The sequence below is a fragment of the Malus sylvestris genome, chromosome 2 (assembly GCF_916048215.2).
Source record: "Malus sylvestris chromosome 2, drMalSylv7.2, whole genome shotgun sequence".
Lineage (NCBI taxonomy): Eukaryota > Viridiplantae > Streptophyta > Magnoliopsida > Rosales > Rosaceae > Malus > Malus sylvestris.
Window position 1 is genome coordinate 29,640,422 of NC_062261.1, and position 17,340 is coordinate 29,657,761.

The window sequence follows — 17,340 nt, forward strand, 5'->3', positions numbered from 1 at the left end:
CCAATTGGGTAAGCAATATTTTTTATTTTTTTATTTTTTGACATCAAGCATTAAATTTAGGGGAGGGGGATTACATGCATTACCCAACATTGGGGGGACTCGAACTCGGGTGAGGGGGAAATTCCTTTGGCCCTAGTGCCACTGCAGCTAGGCCTTGTCCACAATTGGGTAAGCAATTTAAATTGAGTAAACAAACTTCAATTAGGTAAACAATTCCAATTGGGAAATAAACTTCAATTGGGTAACCGACTCTAATTGAGAAAACCACTCCAATTGAGAAATAACTTCAATTGAAAAAAACAATTTAATCCTCTAAGACTCTATACCCAATAGCCTTAGGACAACTCATCATGGGCTAGAAAAACCCAACATACTTGAATGAAGAGGAGCTAATGGAATACTTAGCGTAAAAATGAGCACAATGACATTCTAGAATTCATACAGCTCAACTCACTTACTAAAATAAGGCTTTGTTATTGTATATACCCAGAACCATGAATTTTGTACTATAGCTTTACATAAATATGATTAATTGATCCACCAACCATATTTATTTTGAATACAAAAATCAAGAAATTGTTGGAACTTGTGAGGGACAATTGTCCCACATCGCCCATACATCATCACATAATCATCTTTATAAGTGAGTCCACTCACAGTCAATTTTAAAAGAATTGGAACAGCCGCAGACCTTGGGCCTAGGAGTTGGGTTGGATTTGGGCGTATGGGCTCAGACAGACAAATCACTCAAGTATGATTTTTACGTTCAAGTTTTTTCCGAATGGATAGGACTGTTTACGGGAAACAGTTACAACCCTTTTGAAGGGAAGCCATTATAAATAAGGAAAATTAATGAAAAAAGCTTGAAAACTTTGAGTTTTAACGATAAGGATAAAATAAAAGGTAAAGTGAATAGTACTATGTTTGATTTATAAATATGGTTGTAGGATTTCCGAATGGATAGGACTGTTTACTGGAAACAGTTACAACCCTTTTGAAGGGAAGCCATTATAAATATGGTTGTAGGATTAGAAACGAATAATTCAATTCCAACGTTCTTTTATTTTTCACAAAGAAACACAAATCAATTCGCAAAGAATTCAAGTTCGAGTGTAAGAACTTGGGTTAGATAGTTGTATCTTGCAAGATAGATGTCCAAGAACTACTGCACAGGTGTGAGGGCGTATTTCTGTCTTAAGAGATTACTTCTGTAAGCTTCTGTCTCTCTGGAAAACAAGTCAATGATATTTGTTGTGATTTTATTTACAACTATATTTATTATTCATATTGTAATTTAAATATATAGTGATTTCTGTATACACTGTGTAATTATTTATATTTTATATAATCCGTATATAATTGGTTCTAACTGAAATGTGTGGGAGCAGTAAAGGTAGTGTTAGGGGCATATGTACATTCTTACAGTTTTCATTCCTAACTGATATTCTATGAGTGTTGAGTATCCCAGATTCATCATGTTTTTTTATTCCAACCAAGCACCCAAGTCCAGCTACATCCCAAATTATTGCGTCTTGTTTATGATTTGTTTCATTTGACTAATTTCGAAGTAAAGTTTGGCCGAATAATTAGTTTTGCTTACGAATTAATTGGCTTTGTTAGGCAAGTGTTGGTATTCCATACTAAATGCTAAGAGAAAAACTTGGGTGGGATGACATGCATGGTATCCAGCAAATAATTGATACGTGTATATAGTTTCTGGGTGAAAAATAGTGTGTTCAGAATTGAACCTCACAACGCATTTTATAGTTAAATAGATAAAACCACTTGACCTTTTCAACAATGGTAGTGCTCTAGTCATTAGATTCTAGAATTTAAATGCTTAAACAAGGATTGGAAATGAGTTAGATGTTAATATTACATACATTTTACTCCAAGCCAAAAAGAACTAAAACTTCCGAGCTCCCTCGACCTAAACCCCCTCTCTCTTACTCCACAACTTCAACGTCGTTCTTCAAACTAACGTGACACATCAATCAACATACTCTTAAATAGTGAGTTGATTTTTTGCACAATTGTTGAGATTTGATTTATTCAACTTTTACACCCCTATCACAATCCTCATCCTCCGGGTGCTAAACAAGATTCCAAAGTGAAAATTTCATTATTCTAGTTGCCAACCATCAACTCTCGTTTCCCCCAAAAGAAATAAAAAATCAACTATATTAATTTTTTTTTTCTATTTTAAGTCTCACGTCAATCAATACCCTATCATTTAGAAAATGAGAATTCTTGCTTCTTCTAAACCATTCATTTTTTTTTTGGCTTTTAATAAATGTCTTATTCCATGATTTCAACGTATTATTTCGATTCACGTGACACATCAATTAACATACTCTTAAATAGTTAGTTAATTTTTTCCAAAATTGTTGAGATTTAATTAGTTCAACTTTTACACCCCATAACAATCCTCATCCTCCAGACGCCAAAGAGCATTTCAAAGGGAAAATTTTATTATTACACATGTGAACCATCAACTTGTGTTTCTATGTCGTTCTTGAAATTAAAGTGATACATTAATCAACCTACTCTTTTAAATAGTTAGTTGACTTTTCCAAAATTATTGAGATTTGATTAGTTCAACTTTTAAATCCCATCACAATCCTCATCCTCTAGACGCCAAACAAGATTCTAAGAAAGACGATTCCTAAAGAATGTATAGACATCATTACTCTCATCCTCCTTGCTCGTGGGTCTAATATGAAACTCAATCAGTGAAAAGCTGACCGTGCCCTATGAGCTCAGGCATGGGGCTCTATTATTTGCCTTGTACTAGTCAGCAAGAAATTGAGTTATTTATTTGGAAAATGAAGGAAGGAATTGACTGATTTATTTTTTATTGACATGCATACTTTATGGGGTGAATGGTGATGGTTGCACCACGACCAGGTCAATGGTACATACATTCCACTTCACTTGGACATCTCTGTTTTGAAAGTAGGGCCTTCAATCATTCAGTAATAAAGACGGGAGCGAAACCTCATGGGAAGCTGGAGAGGAACTACTATCTAGACTCTGAAGAAAATTCAGTAGTTTCCTTCCTTGTTTTTTTCTCTTTTGATTATAAATGATGTTTCTAGTCTACATTAAAAAAGAGAAAAATGCAGTGGGTTAAAAAAAAAAAAAAAAAAAAAACTTATCTACTAGAAGAATTCAACAGTTGCCAATAATTCATTTCTAGTAGTTTATTTATTTCCTCGCATAGATCTCTGTGTAACCAACATTTTCTTGTTTGATTTTGGTGTAGGTATGGATTAAACTTGAGACGTATTTCAACACTTTAAAAGAGATGTTAATAACTCAATTAGTACCCTACCATTTGGAAAATGAGAATTCTTGCTTTTTCTAAACCATTACATTTTTCTTTTGCTTTTAATGAATGTCACTCTCCATGATTTCAACGTCGTTCTTCAAATTAACTTGAAACATTGTTAATTTTTCTAAAATTGTTGAGATTTGATTAGTTCAACTTAAATAGTTAGTTGTTTTTTCCAAATTGTTGAAATTTCATGAGTTCAATCCACCTAATCAATGAATCTGAGTCCTTAAAATTTGATCCAACGGAAAAAACCAAGGGGTCCCTTTAAAAGTTATAATAACTTTAGCCATTTGATCAAATTTCAAGGGTCCGAATTCATTGATTTGGTGAATTTGGTGAAAGGGATCCGAAGAGGAGCCCTTTCCCAACTTTTATACCCCAATCAACATCCTCATCCTTCAAGACGCCAAATAGAATTTCAAAGTTGAAATTTCAAAGTTTCCAAAAAAACCAAAAAAAAAAAAAAAAGTTGAAATTTCATTACTCTAACAGCGAACCTACCACTCTTTTCCCCCCAAAAGACTTAAAAGTTAATTAAAATATTTTTTCTTCTATTTTAAGTCTTGCGTCAATGAGTACCCTACTATTTCCAAAATGAAAATTTTGACATTGATTTTGAAGAAGTGCAGAAAATTATGAAATTGATCTTGCAGAAGTGCAAGAAATTTTGAAACTAATTTTGCAGAAGTGCATAAATGATGAAAATGATCATGTAGAATTGCATGAAATTATGAAACTGAACTTGCAAAAGAGCATAAATTTTAAAGCTGATCTTGCATAAGTGTAGACAAATTTGAAATTGATTTTGCAATAGTGTATGAATTGTGAAATTGATTTTGCGGAAGTGCAGAAAACTTGAAACTAGTATTCCAGAAGCTCATGAATTGTGAAACTGATCTTGTAAAAGTGTAAAAAAAATTAGTTTTTATATATTTTGAAGTTTTTATAGATGGTGTCAGTTTGTATTTTGGCTATCGTGGGCATGGCAGGAATTTTAAACTTTTGGTTCGTTTGTTTTTGGACTGAGTTCGTTGGAGTTTAAACTTTTGTCTCTGTTTGAAATGATTCAAAACTAACGGAGTTATGTGAAATGTATTTTGTATTGAGCTTTTGCTGCTGCATTGCAGAGGTATTGCCCATAGATTTCATTTACGCAATAGTTGGTAAATGTAAATAGATGGTTTGTAATAAGTTCAGCTTCACGGAAGGTGCCTTTACAAAAAGGAACAACCAAAGACTAAATTATTTGCACAAGAACTGCTCGGAAAGGAAGCTGAAGTGCAGCTTCATCCAAGGTGCTCTTACAAAAACTATGAAAAACATATATAATACCTACAAGGCTGAATTTTCCAATTGGTCTTAATTTTCTAGCTATAATTCTGGAGTTTTTAGGTAGCTATGAATCTGTACGTTGTCGACTAGGTCAATTCTCTCTTATCTTTATGTCTTTCTCAATGACAATACACGTGACAAACAATGACTTGGACTTGCCTATGTTATTATCCTTTTGGTCATTGCCTAATTCCACCACCGAAAATAATTTTCTTTACAGGCAAACTGCGGAAAAAAAACGTCATTCTTTCAGTTCTATAGTCATTCTCCTTACCTGTCACTTGCTATTTTTCACTAGTGTAAAAACTTTTCTCTTGTGTTTTTTTTATGAGTCACTTACATATAAATTGTTCGTAGTTACCTAAGCATATCTATACATTTTTTTTTACTTCTCATATATTGTTTTAATTTTCGACCGTCTGATCGAATAAATTGAAAAAAAATTAAATGACAGAAAATAACAAAGGATGTGTGAGAAGTAAAAAGAGATGTGTAGATAACATACCTTTTTTTTTTTCATTTACTAATTTTTGTGTACGTGATCACAGGACCACAATAAGATTGTCAAACACGCTGAAGAAAAATGGGCCAAATTGCAATTGACTACTGACTAGAGCGACTTCACGTACACTTCAGTCATCCATTGGGTGCACCAGAGATGAGTGATGCCACTTAAAAAGAAAATAAAATTATAGAAAAGATAGTTATAGAGCATCTCCAAGAAAATTTGTAAAATGTCTCAAATTGGCATGTTACAACTTCAAATTCAATTTGAATTTGGCATGCCACCTACTTAGGCACTCAACGTGGTAAATTTTTATGCACTTGTCATATGTTGGTTTAAGTAGTGTTTACTTGATTAATATTATAACACTCTTTTATGCCAGTAATCTAAGAGATATTTTTTTGTTTTTACAACACTCATTTACGTGACTATTAGAAATTGAGTTTGTACTAATCAGCAAATTCGAGTCTATTAGAAATTGAGTTACTTATTTGAAAGAAAAAAAAAGGAATTGACTGATTTATTTTTTATTGGCATGCATACTTTATGGGGTCAATAATATGGTTGTGCCCCTTGCAGGTCAATGGTTAGAGCCCACTTCACTTGGACACCTTTGTTTTGAGTGGAAGACCTTGAATCGTTCAACTAATACAGACTTTGGAGCGAAACCTCACGGAAAGTTAGAGAAGAACTACGATCTAGACTTTGAAGACAATTCAATGGTTCCCTTTTCTTTTTCTTCTTTTAATTATAAGAGATATTTTATGCTAATCTACACTAAAAAAAAATTTACACTTGAAGTGCAGTGAGTTGAAGAAGAAAACTTAAATTATCAGAACAATCCAACACTTGCCAATTGTTTCCTTTCTCGTAGTTTGTTCATTTCCTCATATTGATCAATGTGTAATCACCATTATCTAGTTTAATTTAGGTTGAGGTATGCATTAAACTTTGAGAAGTATTTCAACATTCTTGAAGAGATGTGACTAGACCAATCTCTCTAGTTGGTAATGTAACTCATCCTAAAGTGATTATTGTTCAAGAAAAAGTGAATTCTCACTAATAATTTATCATTACAATTTCACCACGTCGCGCAATTATTGCTCTTAATATGCAAAAGTACTGGAAAAAAGAAGAAGAATGTTACAAAACATATCCATTTGAATGGGAAACTGAGAATCTAGAAACTTTGAAAGATCATAAATAAGCAAGCATGGCAAGAATATATCAAAAATTTATAAATTGACACACACTAATTTCTTTGTTTGGATTCATAAAAATAGAAATTTAGAATTCCGCGCGAAAAAAGAAGTTGGAATTTGAGACCTCCAATCTCTAAGTTTAAATTTCATATAAATAGATGTCATTTCGAAACTTCTATGAGTGAGAGTTTAAAAATAAAAATAAAATCTGTATTCAAATTTCTTTGTTCTTTTAAGTTAATCAAACAAGAAAATTCAACAAATTCTAGAAAATAAAATTTTATTTTAAAATTTTCTTTATAATATTATATTTCTTCGCACAAATAAAATGTAACATTACCTTTACCTATAATCCGTTTTTCATATTACCCCTAAAACAATTTTTTCATATTTCAAATTTACCCTAAAATTTTAATTTAATATCACAATTACCACCGGTTTTATTTTTTATTTTTTTTGACAATGTCCTACGTGTGTCCCTAAAGTGTCTTTCAGTCAATGTCAACGACACGCCATGCGGAATGTTGGACAAGTGTCCAAGAGTGTCTGAGAAGTTTCGTGTTTGTTTTTGTGTTGATAGTCACACACGCTAGTGTATTGAATTGTCGTGTGCAACTTAGCACATAACTAAGGAAAATGATCTTTGCAGGATTTTTTCCTAGGGATTCTGGGAATCTCGTGATCGTGACGAGTCATCGTACATTATGCGGTCAATTTTAGTTAAATACTATTTATATTTAATTTTAAAATTTAAATTTTAAAATAATTTTTAACCGTACGGTATACGATAAACGATCACAATCACAAAATCCTTAGAATCTCTTGAAAAAAGATCTAGTGAGAATCTTTTTCCCATAACTAAAGCAGTATGGTGCTTTCTTTGAAGCTGCTTTGCCCGTCTCTCATCTGTCGTTGCAGGAATTATTATCAATTAGGCTTAAGCTGTGTCACGCGTGGTTCCATTCGTTCGGAAATTCTTCAATTAACCCCAAAGACCAAGGCAGTCATGGAAGCCTAATATACCGGCACTGCAGGCGGACTTCTATTCGTTCGTGCAAGACTTGTAAGGGACGTTTGTTGCATCGGACTGTCTCAGACTGAACTAGCTGCAGGGACTAAGCTGGACTGACTTAGACTAGACTAATCTGGACTAGCTTAGTGAAGCGTTTGGTGTAGTATCGGACTAAGTCACAGACTATATTTTTTTGGCCATTTTTAATTCACTTTTGGCTAAAAGTTAATAATTAAAGGGCAGTGAAGTCTGAAAATGAATGGACCCAAGCGAATTTTCTTTCCCCTCCTTCCTTTACCCTTCCTCGTTTCTCTTCTCCATCATTTTCTCTCTATCAAATTATGCATCAATCTCTTACTTTTCTTGTTTAATTAAGAGAATTTGTTGGTTAACCATTCGCCAAGCCTTCAGAGATTCCAAAAAGAAAGGCAAGCCTTCTACTAACCAATTAAACCTGCAAATCCCATAAGAAAAAAAAACCCCAAAAACCCAGAAAAAAAAACCCAGAACAAAAATTGATTTACTGAGATTGCGAAGCAGTCATGGCAGAGATGACCCAGTTGATGAGGAGGCAAGCCGAAGGCAAAGCCAAAATCAGTAGCTTCAAAGCCACAACCATGGTAATAGCAAAGTAGCGAAGGAGAAGAAGATGGTGGAGATGACCCAGTCGACGAGTTCGTCATCGGAGATGAAGCTGGGCCTGAAGCTTGTGCTGTCGAAATCGAGGTCAGGAAGGTGATTCGAGCAGGCCGAAGAAGTTCTTAGCTAATCCGATGGTTTTCGGGGGGACATGCAAAGAATTGCTAGTGAGGTTGTTAGTGAACGCAAGTCCTGGCTAATCCCATTAAAACTAGTCCGGCCAGGAAACAAACACGGGACTTGACTAATCTTTAGTCTAGTCCAGTCCAGTGAACTTTAGTGAGGGGAAACAAACGTCCCCGTAAAGGCACAAGAATTGGGAGGCATGGTTAAGTTCTCTCATTCCAACATCTGAACCTCCACTTTAATGGATGGACAATCTAGATCCACTGGGTTCCATCGGATGCACCAGAGTTGAGTGATGCCACTCAAGAAGAATGTAAAATTATAAAAAAGATAGTTATAGGAGCATCTCCTAAATATGTAATATGTAAAATGCTACCCACTTAGTCATTCAACGTGGTAATTTTCTATTCACTTGTCTTATGTTGGTTTAAGTAGTCTTTGCTTTGATTTTTTTTTTTTTTTTGACAAATAATAATGTTAGTGAGTTATCTTGTTAAGTTGTTAGGAGGAGAAAATTGATGAAGATCAAATCCATATTAGAGTGTATATCCATCATTACTTTCCTCCACTTATTTTAAAAAGTAGAACACATTGGATCTTTATGCTAATTATAATTTAATGAAATCTTAATAGGTCAAATATAAAGATAGTACTTTGAATCTTCACTTGGTCACTTTGATGTGATAAATATAATTCATCGAATCTTTGATAATATAATACATGTTTACTGTCATGCAAAAAAAAAAAAAAAATCTTCGTAAATTACTAAATTTATTGATAAATGATATCTTGCTATATTAATAGAATTTAGGTGGTCCCAAGGTTGTTAAAGTACATTTTAGTCAAGCACAACACCGCAGAGAAAACTCAAAGTCCTCAGTTCTCTAGGCATAAAATAGTACTTAACCAAATCAGCATCCTATTTTGTACTCAAAGTTTGGTTGAGAAGTCAAATCTCGCACAAACATACAAAATTACTATATAAACACTGTCTGTTAGCAGCCTTTAACAATGACACTGGCACTAAGAAAGAAACATTCAGGAGGAGGGGGAGGGGGGGGATCATGTGATGATAGAGTTGAACTATGTCTGATTTTAGCACCAATAATCTGAGAGATATTCTTTTGTTTATCATCCATTTACGTGACTAATGTTGTAACGCTCTTTAAATTTTAGGAGTTATGTAACTAGACGGAAACAATAAATTTGCTTATGGAGTTCAATAATGTGGTAGACAAAACATGATATAGCTATGAAACGACAAATTTGCTCGTGAGTCTAGAACTCATATTAGTGAAAACTGAAAAGCTGACTGTGCCACATGCGATTAGGCAAGTGGCTCTATTATTTGCCTTGTACTAGTCAGCAAATACGAATCTATTATAATGATGTTGTGCGGGTTGCAGGTCAATGGTAAGAGCCCACTTCACTTGGACATCTTTGTTTTGAGTGGAAGACCAACTTGTAGACTTTGGAGCTAAACCTCATGGTAAGCTAGAGCAGAACTACGATCTAGACTTTGAACAAAATTCAACGGTTTCCTTTTCTTTTTTCTTTTTTATTCTTCTTTTAATTGTAAGTGATATTCTATGATAATCTACAATAAAAAATGAGAAAATTTTACACTGGGCGCAATGAGTTAAAAAAGAAGACCTTAATTACCAAAATAATCCAACACTAGCCAATAGTTTCCTTTCTAGTAGTTTATTTATTTCCTCATATATATTAATGTGTAATCAACAATATCTTAAAGTGATTATTGTCCAAGAAAAGGTGAATTCTCACTAATAATTCATCATTCCAATCTCACCAAGTCGCAGAATTATCGCTCTCAGTATGTAAAAGTACTGATAAAAAAAATTACAAAACATATCGATTTGAATGGGAAACTGAGAACCTAGAAACTTTGAAGGATCATAACTAAGCAAGCATGGCAACAATATGTCTATCGAAGCTAGTTAAGAACTGTGGTGTAAGAACTTGAGGAAAGATTTTTGCATAAAAGTTTTATGGAAAAGTAATGCATATGGTCAGGCCAGACATTGGTTTCAAGTGAAAAACCAAGCAATCCAACAAACCTCGAATGTAATTACGTAGTCAGACAAACACCTCGAGCTATCGAGCACATATGGTACTTAGGTACAATGGTTACACTTCTCAGGAGTCCTTATTAACATACATAAGTGTGTGCGCACATAACTATATCTATATATCTAAGTAGATATGTTACTCTAATTCAGCAATAGCTTCTAACTGACTGTTTTGATTTCTTGCAGGTGTAGTTGCATTTGTTCGTGCAGGACTTGTAGATGCAAAAGGATTGGGAGGCATGGTTAAGTTTTCTCCTCCTTCCAGCATTTGAACAACTTCTTTCATGGAAGGACGACCCGCTGGGTGCCACTGGATGCACCAGAGCCCTACAATTGCGAGTTTCTTTGGAGTTTTACCATCTCCTTCCTCCCCAAGATGGATTCGTAGGTCGTCTCCTTCTTCTAGGAGATTATAGATCCATTCTGGATAGTAAATTTCAGTTGGGATTGCTGAGGTTGAATCAATATTCTTCCTTCCCCCTACCATCTCAAGCAGCAACATTCCAAAACTATAGACGTCCGACTTATAGGACACATTTCCAAAGTTCCTGGAGAACACTTCAGGTGCAATGTAGCCCATAGTCCCTCTAGTTGTAGTCATGGACACTATGCTTTGATCCTTAGAACACAACTTGGCCAAACCAAAATCAGAAATTTTTGGAGTGAAATTGTCGTCTAATAAAACATTATGAGGCTTGATGTCGAAATGGAGGATTCGTTGCTCACATTCCTGATGAAGATAATAAATTCCCTTGGCTACAGCAAGAGCAATATCTTGCAACTTGTCCCAACCAAGGAAACGATTGTTATTGTCTGCCGATGAAATGAAATCGTGCAGTGAACCATTGGCGAAGAACTCATAAACGAGAGCTCTGTTAAACCCATCAGCACAGAAACCAACCAAACGAACCACGTTGACATGGTGGATACTTCCCATCATTCCAACTTCCTTTATGAAATCTTCCCCATTTCCGTTGGAACTATTGAGAACTTTAACAGCAACAAAGCATTCAGAAGAAAGTTTTCCTTTGAAAACAGTTCCATAGGCTCCTTGGCCTAACTTGTCCCGGAATTGGTTTGTGATCCTCTGAATATCTGCGTAGGAGTACCTGCTTGGTTTGTGAGCGTTGTAGTCTTCTAAAAACGTTTCAATCCTCAATTGAATCTCCTTTTCTTTTCGATTAGAGCTATAGACACGATAGGCTGCAACGACCAGTAGTAATACAACAAATGATCCCAGGGTTGTACCTGCAAATCAAACAAATCCTTGAGTAAATAATAGTATTCCCGACGGTCCAGCTAGACATGAAATAAAATAAAAAACAGTCAGACTACTCACCTACGGCTGCAAATTTCCTTGTTACACCTGAAAAAAGCATTGACAAATTTAGTAATAGTGATGATCTACTGCTCGGACAAATTTAGTAATAGAAGAAAACAAATTACTCTTTGCCTGGTCATTTGAAATTCATATCAAATGCGTTGCATCTAGTTATTTGAAATATGTTCAGTCGGATACTAACTAGATAAGTAAGCAGCAAGTGCAATAATATAGCAGAATATATTTAAAATAAAACCAAGATTGAAAATATAGGCAGACTTAGACCATCTCCAACCCTGGGCTAAAAGCCAAATTACCCCCCCCAAACACTCTCCAATCCATGCTAAAATTTTAGGCTAAATGCCAAATGCTATTTCTGGGCCAAATACCCCCCAGCTTCCCCCCCGGGCTAAATGCGAAATGTTTATCGGAATTTAAATTTTTTTAGATTAAAATGTTCATAAAATTAATTTACAATAATCTACATATTTATTTTTTTTTTAAAAATTGATTTAAGAAAAAAATTTAGGCTAATTCCATTCTTTAATAATTCCGGGCTAAAATTTTAGGGTAGAAGGGTTGGAGTAGAAAAGATGTTTCTGAGCTAAAAGCTAAATTTTCCGGGCTAAAAAATTTGGCTTTTAGCCCAAGGGTTGGAGATGGTCTTACTAGGTTTGCTCAAGCGAACACATTGAATTTCAGTGTTGGTGTGATTGTACTTGATTCGACAGTTGTTGCCCTCTGCCTCACACTCTGTACAATTTGGTCTCTTCCATTTCAAATAAGTACCGTTATAACCATAAGCGGTATCTGGAATCGACAAAACATCGTACATCTTTGTACACGACTCTAGGAACGGACACTCCATAGTTTCGTAGGAAGATTCAATGGCATAAACTCTGTAGCCAGGGCCACTAATGCAGGGGACTTTAGTACTGTAGAACTCTCTTTCAGCAGGGCAGTGGAATAAGGTAGCGTTGGAAGGCATGGATTCTTGGAAGTAGAACTGAGAGGCTGGCAGTGAGATGTTGATGTTATCAACTTCTAAAGGCTTTAACAGCAGGCAATTACGCGGTTGATAGACTTGGACTTCCTGATGCTTGTAATCTATGCGTTTCACCAAGAATTTCACCACTACCACTCGGTGCTCCTGTCCGTAGTCACCCTCATTCGCATGGCAATCAGATGTCGGACTACAGGGATGTCCACGGCGAAACAGAATATGGATGGCCTCGCCATGATCCCCGCATTTGGATTTTTCACAAGCATAGGCATTCTGGGTTGTTCCGAGCAATGTTAACAAAGTAATTGAGAATATGCGAACCCAAGAGATATTGAGCTGTTGCTGCTGCATTTCTGAGGTATTTTTTTTTCCAAGGAGAAGAACAAATATATGTTAATAGTTTAACACAAAGACTTTGTAGAGTTCCTGACCATAAAAATGCAATTGATCTACGGGTTAACCCCAAAGACCACGTCACGGAAGCCTAGAAAGTATTTACTTAATGTTTTGGTCAATACTTAATTCCGCAGGGGAAGGAGAGAGCCATTCCTCTTTACCTGCCACTTTTAATCTATACATATGTAAAATCTTTTCTTGTGCTTATATAAATTATTTGTATTGTAACGCGCTTTCTGTGTCAAACCTCGCCGATATTTTTCTCCATGGGAATGAGTGGAAGGTCCTCCTCCTCCTCCTCCTCCTCCTTGTCGATGCGGTTTTTAATTGCAGCTTTTATTGTTTTTAGCTTATCCCCTCAAACCATTTGTAACGCCACCCGGCTAAAGTGTACCTCTTCCTGCGGCCATATCCGCAATATACGCTACCCTTTTTGCCGCGACTTAGGATTCACTCTGTCTTGTGAGAACAACAAAACCATACTAAACACACCTTATGGCGATTACTACGTACAGGCAATCAACTACCATAACCAAACAATCCGACTTGTCGATCCGGGCCTTGACAAGAGCAATTGCTCCTCCCTTCCTCTTCATTCTCTGTCTCTTCTTTCTTGGTATTATTTCCAAATTCCAAAGACACCTGGGAATTGTACAGCATCATCAACAGATTCATCAGCGATATGTACGGAAATTGGCACAACAAATTTAACATTTTTGAAGTGTCCGCGTCCAATGAATTCATCTCTTTACGTGGACGCTGCTCCATGTTTTCCTCTTGAATCTGCTTCTACTTCATCTTCGTCGATGTCGTCATCCCAACCAAAATCGTATGGCTATGTCAAGATTGGACATTTAGAGGTAGGGCAGATGAAGGACGGTTGCAGCATAGAGCGAACGACTTATGCCCACTTGTTCGACGGGTACAACTCTTCTTATAAATCCATACACAATTCTCTGGTTAATGGATTTGAGCTTCAATATGCCCGTGATGGTCCCTCTTACTGCGGAGGCCAACAGAGGTGGGATGACAAGTGTTATCCGAACAGCGGTCCAGGTGAGTGGGGAATAAATCTCAATTTTCTTTTTGACTTCATTATCATCTTTTGTAGGAAATTCATTTCTATAAAATAAATAAAGGGATGTGCTATTCACATACCCTTATTTTATTTCTCACACACCCTTAATAATTTCTGTCCGTTGATCTTCTTCAATTCATCTAATCCAACGACCGAAAATTAAAAAGATATGTGAGAAGTAAAATTAAAATTGCAGGGTCATGGTCATCCTTTGTCTCTCTTTTGGTCATCTTCAGTTAAAAGAGCTAAATACATAGCTCAGTAAAAAATTATTTTTAAATAAAAATGTCATGCCAAATTCATATATAATTTCTAATTGAAGAAATTAAATATAGTTCCTTAATAATTTATTAGTTTTAAGCTTATACTTTAAATTTATTGGTTAATTTAAGTAAACTACTTTTGGATGTTTTAAAAACTAATCATTGAATTTGAATCAATTATTGCAACTAAAGAGTTAGGCACCAAAAAATGCTAAGAAGGTGGCTACATTTGGCCAGTCTGTCATTTTTTAGCTTGTGGACCATTGGAGATGGCGAAATATGTTAGACAAAGAAATAACAAATTTGAGCAAGTGACCATTTACCATAGTGGTGGAAATGTATTGTGTTCTTGCATGATGCTATTATGGGTTTGAATTTTATCAGCGGTTAAGTTAACATTTAACTTACTAACGCAAAAAAAAAAAAAAAAAAATCAAGTTTGAAATTTTAATTTAAAATCAACGGGTGTGGGCCCAAGTATTTTACACTTTCCCTCTTTGCCACTGCAGGTTTTTTTCGATATCTATTGGTGTATACATGGTGGATGATTAAATGTAAGAGATCTATATATGGGAGCTTATATGACATTTAATTTATCCTCTATTTCGAGAGTTTTTATATTCCTTTTGAATTGGTTTGACCCTTGGCTTACACCCCTTCATCAAGAGGTGCTACTTCCTAGAGAACGTGTTTTTTCAATTTGAATTGATATCCAAATATTCAAAACATGTTGTGTAGTCTAAAAGCATCTCTAAAGAGAGGTCAAATCCAAAATATCAAAGTATATTAAAAAAATGTTTTCATGTTTGATGAACTTTTATATAAAACTGTTGTGGTTATGTTAAATGATTAAAAATAATATAATATTAAGGACAAATGTTTTTTTGTGGTCTTGTGGTGACAAACCACTTTCAATGTGACCATTGTGATGAAAAAGCTATTAACTAAACTCTTGTGGTGAACCCTGTTAGCAATTGAGATCCAAATCCAAATTTCTGTTAATCTTCCGTTAAATAAAATTATGTGACTATCATATGTGGATTGGTCAAAATTAAGTTTATTTATTTTGGAAAATAAAAAGACAAAAATATGATTGAATTAAAATAAAATTACAAATAAAAAAACTTGTAAAAATAAAAAAACCCAGCAGTTAAACCCTAAATTATACTAATTCCAGTAAACCCTAAATTATACTAGATGTCCATTAAATAAGATGTAATTTGGATTGAAATGACGAATTTGATCCTTCATATGATAGTTACGTGAGATTATTTAACAAAAGACTAACAGAAATTTGGATTGGGATTTGGACTTCAATTGCTAACAAGGCTCACCACAAGAATTTAATTAAAAACTTTTTCATCAGTGAGGGTCATATCGAAAATGGTGTGTCATCACATGATCATGAAAAAAATTTGGTCTAATATTAAATTATTTATTTTATTTTTATTTGTTATTTTTTATTTATAATCTCTCCTACTTCCATTCTATTTCCTCTCCCTCATTTTCTCCGCCGCTATTCCTCCCTCATCTCAACTTCACTGGATCTTCGAGAGCAACACCGTCGTCAGTGGTCGCATGGCTACCGTCAACATCTCCACCCACACCTTCCGAGGCCGGCGCCTCCATTCTCCACCCCAGGAACTTGCACGCTTTGAACTACACCAAGCTCCTCAACCTCGCCGTCAAAAGCCCCTCCTCCTCTTCTGCGCTTCAAATCAAAGCTTCCTTTTGCTGATAAGATTGTTTTGCTTTCCAATTCACTGCTCATGCTCTTCAGATACGGCTTCTCCCTTGTCAGGATGGACAAACTTATTGAGGTATAAAAGTAAATAAATAAAACATTTGTTTATTGGGTTTTAACTTAGGGTTTTGTTGTTGAATTTGGTAAATTTCTTTGTGTGGTGCAGATAAGATTGTTTGGCATCTTATTAATATATTGGGTGTTAATTTGGTGAAGTCCTTGCCTATGAGAATCATCAATCCTGCTACTGAAGAAATCATGGTCCTTTTCTCACCCTAAGCATTTCTGTCAATTAAATTAATTTCTGGGTTGTTTTCTAAATTTAATTACTGTTTAATCATCGCATTTGATCGTGTGTAGGATCTAGAAGGAGGAGAGGGATAGTCGTTGGTGCAGTGGTGGTGGTCGGTGTTGAGCGGGAGTGGGAGGGACGGCGGCGGTCCTAGGGACAAGGACTCATTTTGAAAAACTAACGAGGGTGTAGGAAAGTTTCATTAAACATGCACTGTTGCTCTGCATGTTTTGGAAAAGGGCTAGATTTTCAAAGCTATGTTTTGCTGCTTGAGCTTTTAGTCTTTTTTTTCACCCTCAATTTAAAAAAGCTGGTTTTAGAGTGTTTACCAAACACTAAAAAGACCCCAACTTATCTTCATACCTGCATTTTTTTTTTAATTTCAGCTGTACCAAACTGGTACTAAGAGCCACAGACTTTCTTTAATTACACTATATTTTTGTTACACCTTACAAGAGTGGTATTTAATCAATCACATAAACATGTACCTAACAAATAATATAGGGCATCCTCTATGGATATGAAAAACTGCAACAAATTTCAATGTTAATCCAGGTGTGCGTAGGAGCGATATGTTTGTAACTACCTCCAGGGTATATGTATGATGGCTCATCAGAAATTTTTGAATGATGGCTAATCAGAAATTGGAAACCAAAATAGCTCCCATAATTGATTAGGGGCTATATCTATGATGGCTTAACAGAAATTTTTATCTATAATAATGCTTTGCACTTCGAAAACTAGCTAGTTATTTCTCATTGATTTTGTTAATATATCTTGTTGTATTTCTTGGGTATTTAATGTTCTTCACAATATTCACTTTACAAAGTTCAAGCTCTAGTCAAGTTTGATTTACTCTTCGTTCTGTTCTAAATGCAGATCTTCTACAGCCCTGGCTCATACTCAGATATTTCGGTAAGAGCTTTGCTGATATATATGATATCCAATATTGAGCATTTACATTTTTTTTTTTGGTAAATATTGAGCATATACTTTGATT

General features: G+C 35.0%; 2 protein-coding genes and 1 pseudogene across 5 annotated transcripts in view; 1 reads left to right on the plus strand and 2 right to left on the minus strand.

Moving 5' to 3' along the window:
- Positions 1-10,221: 10,221 nt before the first annotated feature.
- The window catches only part of LOC126585284 (rust resistance kinase Lr10-like), a 139,382-nt pseudogene continuing 132,263 nt past the window's right edge, over positions 10,222-17,340 (minus strand).
- Positions 10,222-17,340, minus strand: part of LOC126585292 (rust resistance kinase Lr10-like) — a 65,423-nt gene continuing 58,304 nt past the window's right edge. The window contains exons 2-4 of one of the 3 annotated variants that reach the window (XM_050249688.1): positions 12,234-13,357; positions 11,583-11,609; positions 10,222-11,491 (exon numbers count right to left, since the gene is read on the minus strand). In XM_050249688.1, the coding sequence (XP_050105645.1) occupies positions 10,380-11,491; positions 11,583-11,609; positions 12,234-12,918 (1,824 nt within the window). In that variant the 5' untranslated portion in view covers positions 12,919-13,357 and the 3' untranslated portion in view covers positions 10,222-10,379. The remainder of the gene's footprint in view (positions 11,492-11,582; positions 11,610-12,233; positions 13,358-17,340) is intronic. The other 2 variants (XM_050249693.1, XM_050249700.1) reach the window with 2 other exon arrangements.
- Positions 13,184-17,340, plus strand: part of LOC126585224 (LEAF RUST 10 DISEASE-RESISTANCE LOCUS RECEPTOR-LIKE PROTEIN KINASE-like 2.1) — a 142,409-nt gene continuing 138,252 nt past the window's right edge. For both annotated transcript variants that reach the window (XM_050249645.1, XM_050249637.1), the window contains exons 1-3: positions 13,184-14,019; positions 14,814-14,858; positions 17,220-17,255. In XM_050249645.1, coding sequence (XP_050105602.1) covers positions 13,230-14,019; positions 14,814-14,858; positions 17,220-17,255 — 871 coding nt within the window. In that variant the 5' untranslated portion in view covers positions 13,184-13,229. The remainder of the gene's footprint in view (positions 14,020-14,813; positions 14,859-17,219; positions 17,256-17,340) is intronic.